At 41.5% G+C, this 15,131-nt stretch overlaps 1 protein-coding gene across 1 annotated transcript; it reads left to right on the top strand.

The window, feature by feature from the left end:
• The first annotated feature begins 40 nt into the window (after positions 1–40).
• Positions 41–6,419, top strand: LOC136447607 (unconventional myosin-Ig-like). The gene is made up of 5 exons (XM_066446633.1): positions 41–260; positions 2,603–2,747; positions 5,023–5,124; positions 5,720–5,836; positions 6,228–6,419. Exons 1-5 carry the CDS (start codon positions 61–63, stop codon positions 6,402–6,404), a joined length of 741 nt encoding a protein of 246 aa, XP_066302730.1. The 5' UTR covers positions 41–60; the 3' UTR covers positions 6,405–6,419.
• Positions 6,420–15,131: the final 8,712 nt, after the last annotated feature.

Genomic DNA, 15,131 nt, shown 5'->3' with positions numbered 1-15,131 from the left:
CAAGATTTCTTACCTTTTTGTGTTTTCCTTTCCCAGATGTGGCGCGGCGGGCTGGCCAGGATGCGGGCGCGAAAGATGCGGGCGATCTACGCCATCATGCGGCGTTACCGCGTCTACAAGATGCGCAGCTTCCTGGTGGATCTGCTGGACCGCTTTTACAACGTGCGGAACATGCCGGACTACGGGAAGAGCGTGGCCTGGCCACAACCCCCCGCTGTGCTCGAGGAGTTCGTCACTCAGCTCAGGAGAGCGCACAACGGGTGGGTACCAAATATGGACTGGTTATGGTTAGCATATAATGAAAGGCTACGGTTAACTGGTTAACAAACTTTTAGCAGTGAGGAGTTCGACAGGCAGCTGAAGGGAGGCCAAGTAAAGAATCAATGGAGAACTGGGTTGCAAACTAGTTTAACTGTAGTATTGGGAAAGGAGTTCAGTTCAGGGGGAATTAGGGCATTCCAATTTGGGCCAATAATACATGCTTTCCTATGGGGAAGTTGACAGAAATTCTGACCAAGAAAACTTACCCTCAAATTCTTACCAGTTCTGTAGACTGTCATCTATCAGAATTACGAGAACTTCTATATGGCAAGTCTCCGCGGAAACACCCCCGAGCGAGAGCACTTGAGTCAGTCCATTTGCCTTACCGTATTTCTTCTAATAAAGGACGCACCCCAAATAAAGTGCGCACCCCCGATTTGGGCTTCACCACTACCCCAATCACGCCAGCTGAGATACTTCACAGAAAAACCTTAATAAAGTGCGCACCCCCGATCTGCCGCCGTCGCTCGGCGTGTGTCTCCAAGATGTGACCACGCCCCGGTATTCGGCACGCTATGAAGTCCTGGTGTCTTTCTTAATCGTTCCATTTTCAAGGAATTTTCGGGAAAACATTACCATTATTTGGGGTCAACACTTAACCCTCTACTCCGCTCAAATTTTGAGTAAAAAGTTATGAAGTTTAAACGTCACGCTGAGAACCTCGCGCCAGGATATCTGACAAACTTCCTTGATATTGAAGGACCAGACGACGATCCGCTTGATTTCTACCGGGCTAGTCAAAGACAAACGTGTAAAACGCATTTTGAGATAAAATAAAAGTTCGTCTCTCGGCATTTATGCCGCAAAATACAGCGTTGCATTGACAAATCATTTCATTTCGCCGATCGCCCGCCGCCATATTGTTTAAATTCTGCTGCCCCAAGATGCATTTCGCGTGTTACGTAATCCTCATCACATGATCGCATTACGCGTCTCTGATTGGTTATTGCTGCAGCAAAAGGCGGGAATATTGCAGACGAAGTGCATCATGGGGCAGCAGAATCGCGGTTCAAGTTTTTTCTTTGTCTGAAATGTTACACATGAAAACGCAATAAAAACGCGGTTTTATCGACTACATAGCAACATTATGGTGAAGAAAATGCAAAACTAAAAGATGTTTTCGGGAAAGCATACATTTATTTGCGGATTGATGGTGGCTTTTGCGTAATTTTAGCGATCAATGAACCCGGAAGTGTGCCGAAAGCGGCGTGGGTTTTCGCGTTTTATCCGTCAAAACAAAAACAAAACTCCCGCTGAAGCGAACTCTGGAACATTTCAGATTCTAGCTATTACGTTTTTGATAAATAATATCTACAGATACGCACGATGTGCCCATATTTGCAGCCGTGTGGGTGGTTAGGAAATTATTGACGTCGCAAGCGGCGTACTGTACAAGCGGCGTGGGTTACGAAATTATGGCCGGCCCGACACACTGAAATAGTCGCGCGGTTGAAAACACCCAGCGTTATTTGGTGTCTCATAATTTGATATTTAATATCGCTAAATCAATTATTTTTATATCTAGAATACCTTTTCAAAAATATACGTATGATGTAGCATCGTTATCTTGTAAACATAAGAACATGAATAAGAACAGAACATGCATAAATTATCGTTGCGTGTCGGCGAAGTGACGGGGCTAGCCTGCTGGGGTAATAATCGGTGACTTCCTGACTTACGTCGCGACTTTTCTCGAGAGAAAACCTAAATAAAGTGCGCACCCCGACTTTGGCTTTGACCTGAAGCCTCATCTTGAAGGTTGAAATGTCAAAAAAGTGCGTCCTTTATTAGAAGAAATACGGTATAAGGGCCCGCTCGCGACCATCACACTATCTCCCGGGGGTCCAGAAGGCAAAAAGATGAAGAAAGGTCGTTTTTGTCAACAAATTCTAAAATTATGAAGTCTGGCCTGTCATACCCACCCCAGACTTGCCAAGAGTTCACCAAGAATCCCACCAAGAAAAGCTTTCAATGTTTTAATGCTCTGTTTATTTTTGAGCTCTCTCATCCTGGGGTCTAGGCGCCTGCGCAAATACCCTAATCCCCCCTACATGGCTGAGGAGAGCGCACAACGGGTGGGTACCAAATATGGACTGGTTATGGTTAACTGGTTATAATTAGTAAGGACTATGTCCGTACATCTCGCGAGGTTACGTTCGGAAGTGATTGGTCATTACTGATCCAGAAGAAGGCGACAGTAGTCATTGAAAATTTGATCAGTGAATACATCTTAGTGTTGGAAGAAAGTTTTGTACTAAGAGGTTATTTGTCGTTCCCCCAGCTGGTGGGCGCGTCACGTGATCGCACAGATCCCGGAGCGGGACCGGAGGGAGGTGAAACTGAAGTCCATCGCGTACGGACATCTGCACGGGCACCGCAAGAACTGGGGCATGAACCAGCGCTGGCGGGGCAACTACCTCGGACTGGTGAGGCTTTACAAACATTAAACAAACTCAGTACAGAACAGTAACAAACAACTCTTACAGTAACAAACAACTGTTCTACATTAGTCATAGATACTGGGGCATGAACCAGCGCTGGAGGGGAAACTACCTCGGACTGGTGAGGCTTTACAAACATTAAACAAACTCAGTACAGAACAGTAACAAACAACTCTTACAGTAACAAACAACTGTTCTACATTAGTCATAGATACTGGGGCATGAACCAGCGCTGGAGGGGAAACTACCTCGGACTGGTGAGGCTTTAACAAACATTAGACAAACTCAGTACAGAACAGGTACAAGCAACTCTTACAGTACCAAACAACTGTTCTACATTAGTCATAGATACTGGGGCATGAACCAGCGCTGGAGGGGAAACTACCTCGGACTGGTGAGGCTTTAACAAACATTAGACAAACTCAGTACAGAACAGGTACAAGCAACTCTTACAGTACCAAACAACTGTTCTACATTAGTCATAGACACTGGGGCATGAACTAGCGATGGCGGGGAAACTACCTCGGACTGGTGAGGCTTTAACAAACATTAGACAAACTCAGTACAGAACAGGTACAAGCAACTCTTACAGTACCAAACAACTGTTCTACATTAGTCATAGACACTGGGGCATGAACTAGCGATGGCGGGGAAACTACCTCGGACTGGTGAGGCTTTAACAAACAAACAAACTCAGTACAGAACAGGTACAAGCAACTCTTACAGTACCAAACAACTGTTCTACATTAGTCATAGATACTGGGGCATGAACCAGCGCTGGAGGGGAAACTACCTCGGACTGGTGAGGCTTTAACAAACATTAGACAAACTCAGTACAGAACAGGTACAAGCAACTCTTACAGTACCAAACAACTGTTCTACATTAGTCATAGATACTGGGGCATGAACCAGCGCTGGAGGGGAAACTACCTCGGACTGGTGAGGCTTTAACAAACATTAGACAAACTCAGTACAGAACAGTAACAAACAACTCTTACAGTAACAAACAACTGTTCTACATTAGTCATAGATACTGGGGCATGAACCAGCGATGGCGGGGCAACTACCTCGGACTGGTGAGGCTTTAACAAACATTAAACAAACTCAGTACAGAACAGGTACAAGCAACTCTTACAGTACCAAACAACTGTTCTACATTAGTCATAGATACTGAACCAGCGATGGAGGGGAAACTACCTCGGACTGGTGAGGCTTTAACAAACATTAAACAAACTCAGTACAGAACAGGTACAAACAACTCTTACAGTAACAAACAACTGTTCTACATTAGTCATAGATACTGAACCAGCGATGGAGGGGCAACTACCTCGGACTGGTGAGGCTTTAACAAACATTAGACAAACTCAGTACAGAACAGGTACAAACAACTCTTACAGTAACAAACAACTGTTCTACATTAGTCATAGATACTGAACCAGCGATGGAGGGGAAACTACCTCGGACTGGTGAGGCTTTAACAAACATTAAACAAACTCAGTACAGAGAACTGTTATAGTAACAAACAACTGTTATACATTAGTCTTAGATACTGAACCAGCGATGGAGGGGCAACTACCTTGGACTGGTGAGGACTGTAGTAAAAACTGCCTTTAGTACAGTAACAAACAACTATCATACATCCTTTAGTCGTGTTATACATAAGTCATATATATACTGGGGCTTGAACCAGCGATGGCTACCTCGGACTGGTGAGGACTGCAGTAAAAACTGTTCTACAGCCTTAAGTGACTGTCATAGATACGTTAGTACTGTAACAAACAACTGTTCTACAGCCTTTAGTCATAGATACTGGGGCATGAACCAGTGATGGAGGGGAAACTACCTCGGACTGTTGAGGGTTGCAGTAACAGTGTTCTACTAGCCTGGAGTCCAGGTTAGCTTTGGCCCGATCCACTAGCCTGCCAGCAAGAAACACGCCCAGTTTAGTTGGCAGGCTTTAGTCATGAATACTGGGTCGGGGGACTACCTCGGACTGATGAGGACTGAAGTGCTTTGAGATGTGTATCTTGACTCTTTTAGTTTCCTGTTGGCAGGTCTTTCATAGCTTAAAATGTTGACATTTTGACAAGAATGATTTTTGTGTGAAGCTATGAGGAGGTTTCATCATCATCAAGTGGCTGCTGTGCAGTCGACCACACAACACATTCAGGCCTGTCAACCACCAACCCTGACATGGCTTAATCAAAGTTTAACTGTGATTGGCTGGTTCATTGTGATTGACAGCTGTCGTATGTTACAGAGTGAAGACATCCAGAAGGCCAAGCTGTTCAACAACTCACTGAACTCGCTGGTGGCTCAAGACAGGTTCAAGGAGGTTCTGTTCTCTGCTCACGTCAAGAAGGTGAGTTTCTTAAAGACTCCCAGTTCCTTACATGTCGGCAGCCTTTAGCACGCTGAAGCAGCCATTATTTGGCACCCCATTCTCTGTTGGTTACAAAGTTAGGCAGCAGGGAGAAGGTTAAGAGAACATTGTTTGTTTGTTTGTTTCGCGTAAACCGCCTTTAGCTGCCATAACCCACCAGTTCTGTACAGGAGGTACAAGCTGCATGAGACGGTAAGGTTTGATCCGCTCACTCTGGGATTCTGTATCTGTATCTCTATAGCCGATTCTGTATCTGTATCTCTATAGCCGGTATAACCGCCATTCGGCGTAACACACCGGCTTGACAGGCACGCGGCACGGCAGCAGCTGGTTATATTACACCGAACGACCTGTCACGCCTAACCTTCGCATATCTAACTGCATGCATTGTTTAAAGCTGTCTCATGAGGATGCTTCCACTGTACTTGGTTGTAACGAGTTCCACTCTACAATCGTTCTAGGATTATATTTTTGGTAAGTGTGGTGGGTTCTTTAACGTGCTCAAGGTGTGGCTCTTCTCAAGCACTTGTAAGGTTTGATCCACTCACACTCCTTTATCCCTCCCAATGTACAGGTGAACCATCACAACAAGAGCTCGGACCGAGCGGTTCTGGTGACCGACAAGTTCCTCTACAAGCTGGACCCCAAGAAGGGCTACAAGGCCATGAAGCAGGGCACACCTGTAGCACAGGTGAGTGGGGACATGTTGTAGAACACCTGTAAGGAAATGATTTGTCTGGGTATGTGGGAGAAACAAGGTCATGAAGCAGGGCGCACCTGTTACACTGGTGGGTGGGGACATATAGGATAGAGTTTGTGCCTTGCCAAATTCGGTGACATGTCATAATGGGCTGAACTACCTTTATGAAAAACCTTTGACCTTTTTACCTGACCTTTGTACTTGACCTTTTTGTATGACCTTTGCAACTGACCTTTTTGTATGACCTTTGCAACTGACCATTTGTGTATGACCTTTGCACCTGACCCTTTTGTGTATGACCTTTGTACCTGACCTTTTGTGTATGTGTATAACCTTTTCACCTGTCCTTGGTACCTGACCTTTGCACCTGACCTTTGCCCAGATGACGGGCTTGAGCGTCACCCGGGGGCAGGACCAGCTGGTGGTGGTTCACTTGGCGGGCGGGAACGACCTTGTCCTGTGCGTGACCTCCATCATGCCGCGGCAGGACCAGCGAGTGCCAGAGCTGCTGGCCGTGCTGTCAGACGCCTATAGAAGGTACGCCATTTTAGACAGATGAAAAATAGTTTTTGTGTTGAAGGTATGTAGAACTGCTGTCTCCCAATGCTGTGTGATGCATATAAAAGGTATAGATCAGGATTAACAGATGAAAGAATTGGTTTTTGTATTGTAGATAATGTATGTGTAACTCCTGGTTCACAGAGATGTGTGAGGTATATAATTGATACATGTAGCATTCTTGACAGAAGATTTTGAGACAGAAGGTTTTGTATTGAGGGCATGTAGAAGTACAACTGCCCCCAGAAGTTCCGTGCTATAGTCAAATAGGTAAATTGTGTTAGATTGTGAAACCCCTAGTGCAGCCTCCAACCTAGCATTCCGTAGTTATTCCCAGGTATCAGCTAAACCACAGGACCACTGCTGACTACAAACACAGGGCATGTGATTCTAGTCACCTGTACACCAGTCTGGCGACGCTGCATTTTCAACCACCATTGATTTTGGACGATGTCCAGCGCTGCCATGCCTCCATCTGCACAAATGTCCGAACTTGTAAAATGGTTGAAAATTGGATTGGCTTCTTGTCAGATTTCATGAAATGATTCTGAATCAAAGTTGAACTGTGGATTGCCAACCTAAAAATTGGACTTACCATGCAGACTTAGATTTCACGATTATACATGTACTTTGGGTTTGAAATGCCTACCAACAATCTACAGAAAAAATGTTCAAACCATCATTGATTTGGATGGTGTTTGGTTCTGTTTCTCCATTGCCTGCTGCCGTACAAGTGTCATGACTTTTAGTAAAAGAATCATTGTGGAATGGCTGGGAATTGGATTGGCTTCATGTCAAATTTCACAATTTATACTTTGGGGTTTAAAATAACCACCAACAATCAGCAGAAAAATGTTCCATTTTCCACCCATCATTGATTTTGGGTGGAGTCCAGTGGTGGAGTGTCTCCACTGGGCTCGAAATACCACTCGCATGTGCAAGTTTGCACATGTAAGATTGGAGCCATGCACATAATTTCAAGAAGACTTGCTCTGGTGCAAGTTACCACCATTAGAAATTTATCTCCTTTTACTCAGTAAATTTTCACTCCAAATTAAGAATCAGTGTTCAAACAAATTACACATTAAGCAAACAACATTTTGTATATTTTTTTAATACGAGTTTGGGGCACACTTTAGTGCCTTTAAAAGCCACCAAGTTGGGAAGTAGGGGCATCGTACTTTCCCAAATATGCAAATGATTGTGCAAGTAATTTCTTTTTGGTGCAAGCAATTTTTTTTCATCTGCACCAGAGCAAGTTGCCCCCAAAACGTCTTTCAAGCCCCGCTCCATTATGGGCCGCAGAAATGTCAGGGCTGCTGAAAACGTTCGGTCAAAGGAAGCTGGTGGGATGGCTGGAAATTGAATTGGCTTCTTGTCAAATTTCACAATCATATTTCCGGAGGAGACTGTGTCCAGGGATGGAAATGCCCTCCTGCAATGCGCGGACGAATTTTTTGAGAGAATCATCTTTAGGGCTTGAAATGTAGGTACACATGTGCAGCTCAAATGTGGAAACCAACTAATTCAAAAAGCTTTTGCAGCTTTATGGGTTTATCAAAAAAGTTTGCTAGATTTTTGTTTTAGTTTTTGAGTTTACACTTTACAGCTAGAGCCATTAAGATTTTTTCTGTAGATAAGATGTTAGCAATATTAGATCCCCGCCATTGTACTTCAGCACATGGCCCCTAGGGGGCGCCGTTCCATTCAGAGTTAGAGAGCCATGCATTAGTACAATTCTGTTGTAGGTGTGTTGTTGCGTCTCATTCGCTCCATAGTTAGAGGGATTGCAGCCATCCACAAGTAGTGGTTGTGTTTTTGCATTGACCTCTTTCCACGAATTTATGTGACACAGTGAAATGAATATGCATTTATAGTGTATTTCTACAGCAGTTACTGTGCTACACAATTGTTTCATCTGTAAACTTAAAACATAGCAAAACCTCCTGTTCCCTTCTACAGTAACTGCAAAATTAATTCCCTACAAAATGATAATGTCATACCTGGACCGGGATAACATTCGATACAGGTATTCCAGACCGGGCAATAACTTTCATTATTACACAGGGTTCTACTTTTATCACACGGGCTTCCACAGAATAGACAGAATGCATTTCTAGTGCGCCAGTTGTGCCGCTGTCAAAAAATTTGAATACCTGATTCGGAGGTTGGAATCAATGTTGTTACAATTTTTTGTTCGAGGACACAAAACTCTCTCAACTTCTGGCGCATTTCGCATGTTTTTTTGGGTAGGTATGACATAGATAAGGCCACACCAATTTAATTTCTTGGTTAACGGATGTTTTTTTCATTATAGCAAAAAAAAATCATGAAAACAGAAGGCTGGGGTAAAAACTTGCACCTGACCTTGTTCACTCCCTGAAACTGTGTGCACCAAAATACAAACTTTCCTCTGAGATTCTGTTTTCCAGTTGATTTTCCAATCTAGCATTTTTTTTTTAAATTCTGTTAACCAAGAAATTAAAATGGTGTGGCCTTAAATACAACAAATAAAGGATACAAAATTCTCAGTGTTGTGAATCACATGTCGGAGAGAAAACAGAAGTATTTCCAGCCCTGTCGCCTGCGCTGCCCTGTTTCACATGTCGACACTCGAGCAGCTCTAATGGGGAATCAACTCATTCAAAAATAAAGGCTTTTACTGCTTCATGGCTTTATAAAAAAGCTGAGTGATAGATTTTTACATTTCCCAAAGTTTTTCATTTCACAGCTAAAACTCAAAGCTGTTTTAGCTGTAAATTCGTGAAGATTTGTGACTTTCCTCACATGTAATGTCGGAATAAACCTCATGCTTTTACAGCTTGATGGGTTGATAAAAAGGCTTTTTTTTTCTTTTTTTTAGAAAAATTTCAGTTTACAGATAGATCCATGAAATGAATGATTTTTATGCCTGAATATTTTCTTTCTAACAACTGAATACAGTTCTACATCATGTATCTATCATACAGTTAACACAACATTGTCAAGCCTTACATGTTTACTTGATATTTCATTCAGATGGAGAGTTTCATTATTGAGATTCGTGATCCCAACCTGAAACTCTTCACTGATGATTTGTGACTTTCCTCACTTATTGTTGAAGTAAACTTCATGCTTTTGAGTTTTACAGCTTTATGGGTTATAAAAAAGGCTATATTTAGATGGAAAGTCTTTGTATGCTTTGTGATTCTCGGCTGATGGAACTATTCACTTGTAGTGTTGAAATGAACTTCATGCTTTTTGAGTTTCATAGCTTTATGGTTTATAAAAAAGGCTATATTTTCATATTTAGATGGAAAGTCTTGTATGCTCCGTGATCCCTCCGGATGGAAGTATTTAGGGAAGATTCGTGACTCTCTTCACTTGTAATTTTGAAATAAACTTCATGCTTTTGAGTTTTACAGATTAATAGGTTTATAAAAAAGGCTATATTTTCATATTTAGATGGAAAGTCTTGTATGCTCCGTGATCCCTCCGGATGGAAGTATTCAGGGAAGATTCGTGACTCTCCTGAACGGAAGGTGTTTAATACGTTGATGAAGGTTAGACATCCAGGTAATAAGATACGCCAAAAAGCAATTACTCAAACAACTGGATATGATTTTGGAAACGGTCAGACGTTTCAAACCAGCTTTAGCTCCTATATTAAAACAATAGGAGCTATTGTCCCCTTTTACTTCAACCTTGTCTTGAGTTGTCTAATTCGCTTTCTATTGGACTATCTAAAAATTTGTCTTCTCCTTATTTGCATATCAATTCATAGTTCGTGGTTATAAACCTGCTGTTCAACTGATCTTGCTCACAGTCACTGACGAAAAGTAGTGGATGCTACTTGAAACGTCTGACCGTTTCCAAAATCATATCCAGTTGTTTGAGTAATTGCTTTTTGGCGTATCATTACTATCAAACCACGAGAGTGTAGCCAACACAGGATTAGAAAGTACATTCAGTCTCCTACTGTCAATATTTTTCTATCCTCATAACCAACACAAGTTTGAGACTTGTAACACAGAAGGACTTACAGTATCGTGCTATCATTATATAAAGCACAAGAGTGGAGCCAACACAGAAAGTACTGTAAATGCAGAAATGTTCGCAGGGATTTCCGCGGTAGGAAGAAAATGGAGCATTCCTGGTGGTTTTGACTTCGCGTTTGAAACAATAGTAGCGCTACAGTCACACAATGGAACGGCTTTTCGCAGTGACTTTAAGTTTGCGGTAAAGAGTTCACTGCGAAAACCGTGAACATAAAACCACCGCGAACATTTCTGCATTAACTTTGCCTCCTGTGATCCTATCCCCATAACGAAGACAAGTTACAGACTTGTGACACACCAGGATTCATACAGAGCCGTGCATATTGATTATTCCTCCTACATATCAGTCCCTGAGTGACGTCATTACAAACTCGAGAACACCGGGAGGCCTTCACATCCAATATAAGACTTCAAAGTCCTATTTTTGTGGGGATTTACATGTAATTCCGCTGTAGAAGGGGAAAGGCAGTTTTTTGCTGTCTTTTAGGTGCCGTTAAACATCGGAATGCAAATTTGCAGTGGAAAGGTCTGAAGGGACACAGGCATTATAGAAAGCACAGACCTTCGCCAGATGGCAGGTTAGGAAGGGAATAGAGGAATTCAGCTTCTTGCATTAGTTTTTGCTCACTTGTTTTTTTTAATCACATGAACTGATGTAATTAGAGAAAATAAAAGGTGTTACATGTGCTGTTTGTTTATTTGTTTGTTTATTTGTTGTTTTTGTTGCAGAGTAAACAAGAAAGACTTAAAGGTGACTGTGAACGACCGTCTGCAGTGCATGATGGGTAACAAGAACAGGACGGTAACAGTACGGAGCCACGACAAGGGCGCAGGGGTGACCTTCAGAAAGGACGGGAACACAGGCCTGGTGTTGGTGGGCACCGGCAGCCAATGAGCAGCAGCGTAACATGTGCAGGTGGGACGGGCAGCCAATAAGGGACGGTGTTACATTTGGTGGTCAGGACGAGCAGCCAATGAACAGTAGATTGTTGGGACTGACAGTAGCCAATGAAAGGCAGTGTTACATTTCCTAAAGGGAACAGGCAGCCAATGAAATGCAGGGTTACATTAGGCATTTCTTTCCTCAAAGCTAAAATCGATTCCGAACTCTTGACCCATCAAGTTTACAAACAAGATTAAGTTAAAGCATGATGTCCTACCAAGACATATTCCTGAAAGACAAGACCCTTTGATATGTAGTCTTTGGGTCTCAGTATCTTTCCACCTGTCCAGTATCTACATTAAGTAGATAAGAGCTGTACTTACCTGTAGTGTCTTAGGAGTATCTTGTACTTATTAAGGAGTTTTACAAGACTTAACAGTGTGACTTAAGGCCAGCTTTTATCTTAAGGTTGATGGTGCTCCTAAATCAAGTTAAGACAATGATTAGGGTTAGAGTATTAATTATCAAGCAGCAGTGGGAAAATATGATGTGTAAAATTAGGTAAAAATGGCAAGAAAATTGTCAAACTTGTGAAAGCCAATCGTGTACATTAATGACAGGAGGTCTGATAATGATTTCGGTGTGATGACTCCACTTTTTACTTACTGTAAATGCAGAAATGTTCGCTGGGATTTAATTTCGCGGTAGGGAGAAAATGGAGTGTTCGCGGCGGTTTTCAGTTCGCATTTGAAACAATAGTAGCGCTACAGTCACACAATGGAATGGCTTTTTCCGGTGATGTTAAGTTTGCAGTAAAGAGTTCACCGCGAAAATCGCAAACAGAAAACCACTGTGAACATTTCTGCATTTACAGTACATGTATGTGCTGACTATCATTTATATGAAGTCATCTATTATCAGGTAGTTTGCTATGTGGGCAGGATATAATCATGATTGTATCCTGATGATGACTATTGTTATGGAGTCTGGCTATCACATATAGACATGCAGGTCAGGGTAAAATTGCTTCCCGGCTCCTAATGTTTATCCAATCACCGTGCATGGTTGGAGCTGATAATCACATGTACACAGCTCTTCTATAAACCATCATGTATAAGACTTAGTTATCTATGGTTAGCTTTCTGCCGTTAATATTCATTCAATGTTTATATGAATCTTGGTACGTTAGATGATCACATCGGCTTTTTAGCGAATGCCCACAAACGCCCACTCTGGGAATGCCCACTCTCGCACAACCTGAACATATTCCAAGCAAAAAAAATTAGATTCGTGCAGCGCGGACTTCGCCAGAGTGGGCGTGTGTGGGCATTCGCTAAAAAGCCTGTCCCTTAGATGATAGTTAGGCTTACTGAATAGTAAGGTTTCTCTAGCCTCCATGCAGGCTTCTGTGGGTGATGTCGAGAGTTCTTAGCCTCTAACAGGCCTGTTAGGAAGCAGAGGCCACCTAAGTGTGCAAAAATTGCAGTCATGTAAATGTTTTATAAATTTTTGAGCAGGCTTCAACAGACTTTACTTCATGGCTATCAACTCTTAGTGTTTACCTCAGAAGTCTGCAAAGTGAGGCTATGCAGCATCTAGAGAGGGAGTCTTTATTACTAGCAGGCTGGCTTATATAAAATAATGTACTCTATAAGCACTTGACAAACTTGAAAAGAATTGATAGGTTTTTAACTTTTACCATTTTTAAATGTCATAGATAAATTCTAAGGATTCTTAGAATCAAGTCTCCAATGGAATGTTATTGTTATGTATTAGATAAAATGTATAGATTTTATATTGAGGTCAAAACTGATCTTGTTTTTAAACAGCAACATCTAAAACCTCAGTAGAAGATAGTTTTTAGCGGAATGACATTTCTCCCCAGAAATTGATCTTTGAGCCTTGATAATCAAAAGGGTAGGCAGATTGAGGATTATAGTATTAGACTGTGACATGGAGAAAGGGCATGAAGTATTGGTAATGTTAGCATCACCTTTTAGGTAGGACTAGTATTATTCCTGCTTGCACTTTTCAAAAGCCACACCGATCTTTTTTGTTGGTTTTCTGGGTTCGAACGTATCGCTGAACTGGTGATGATGAGTCTGAGAGAAAGTCTACTTTAATTTGGTGCTCACAGTTTCTGGGAGTTGGTTTCAAGATTTCCTCACATAGTCATAGTCCTCTACTCTCGTCTCTAGACCTGTCTTCATGATGTCCTCTTACTACAAGTGCATCTTAAGATGTCTGAAAACCATGGAATTGATTCCTTTTTGGCCTAAGATATTGCTATACTGAGGTATTAGTCACGTAAAACTTTTTTTTTCATTATTGGTGGGAATCAAACGAATAGTGACGTAAAACTTTTGAAAATATTAGTGCTGCAAGTACAAGTACCTCTTGCATAGTTCACATGGTTATGAAATTCTGAAGTGCATTTTAGCTGAGGGTTTGAAATGTTTGTGTAACAGTAATGAATATGCAATGGATTGCTGAAGTGCCTCTTACATTCCTACCGCTGGTTAAACAACACTGTACTGTTATTATATCGGTAGATTTGATGCAGGCACTTGAATTATGTGTTTATGTAAGAGTTGTAAGTACATATCTTATGGTACAAGTGGTGCCCGGATAATCATTGTGATATTTTATGGTACAAGTGCCTGCTGAATAGTGATTATGGTTATACAAGACCCTAGACTTTTATTGTAGTAATGGGTTTTATGTACGTGCGTGTGTGAGTCCCCATCAGGAATATGGGATATTAAGTGCATTTTGATTAAGCTCACTTCCAAACTGGTGGGAGAGGATGGGAGATTTTATGCGAGCGCACGACTGGATTTACATGTTTTATAACAGGGATCTGGCTGGAAAATAGAGGGGGCTTGGAGAGTACATACAGAGAAGTCAGCATTAAGTTTTAAATTGAACGTAAGCCATATATGCTGCCTAGAAACAGTCTGAATTTGATACTTAATATTTGCTGAGTTTTTCAGAAATTCATTAGCCAATAGAACAAAGGTAAAGATTGTTTATTATATATAGTCAAAAAGCTTTTCCCATCATTACATACCATGACATATCTACAACAAGATTTTGAACATACTATTTTTTTACATGGGAGGTTTCTAATTGTTTAAGCCATTCCATGTCCTTATTCCATTTGTTTTGTCTTCCAGTTATTTGTCAGGATTAGACACATATGGCTTTTTTTATTACCATTGATAAATCATATACGATATACCTAAACTTTTTTATCACCATGGATAAATCATATATGATAAATATGATAATATTATACCTGGATTTTTTATCACTTTGGATAAACCTGCATAATGGCAGAAGCAACAGTCTAGGATTCCGAGCCAGTGGTCCAAACTTTGCTACATTCCCACTGTAGTGGTGTAGGAATGGTATGGATATGTCTAGGTGCTTGTTTCATGTAATTTCTCTGTTGTTCAGGTAGTGAGTAGATGTGTGGTAAGATGCAAGTTTTCCTCCCTGCCTTCTGTTTTCATCTTGGCCCGACATGCTAGATTTTTCCTTCAAAATGTCTGAGAATCGAGGAAATAAATTGATGTGGCCTTATCTGCTTTGCTATAGAACATGCAAAGAGTTTCTCGTATCAATATTACAAACATTCATCTCTAGAAAATAGACAGGAAAAAATAAAATCCCTGCCAGCCGACGCTATTTTTTTTCAGGACTAAAATCGTAAACACAACATTTTTTTTCCTGTGCCTTATCTGCTGATAGAACATGTAAACCTTGTAGATGATAGAGTTTCTCGTATCAACATTACAGAAACATT

The sequence above is a fragment of the Branchiostoma lanceolatum genome, chromosome 13, assembly GCF_035083965.1.
Source record: "Branchiostoma lanceolatum isolate klBraLanc5 chromosome 13, klBraLanc5.hap2, whole genome shotgun sequence".
In the NCBI taxonomy this organism is placed as follows: Eukaryota; Metazoa; Chordata; class Leptocardii; order Amphioxiformes; family Branchiostomatidae; genus Branchiostoma; species Branchiostoma lanceolatum.
Note: the sequence above shows the minus strand (reverse complement) of the source record. Positions and strands in the feature narration are given on the sequence as shown.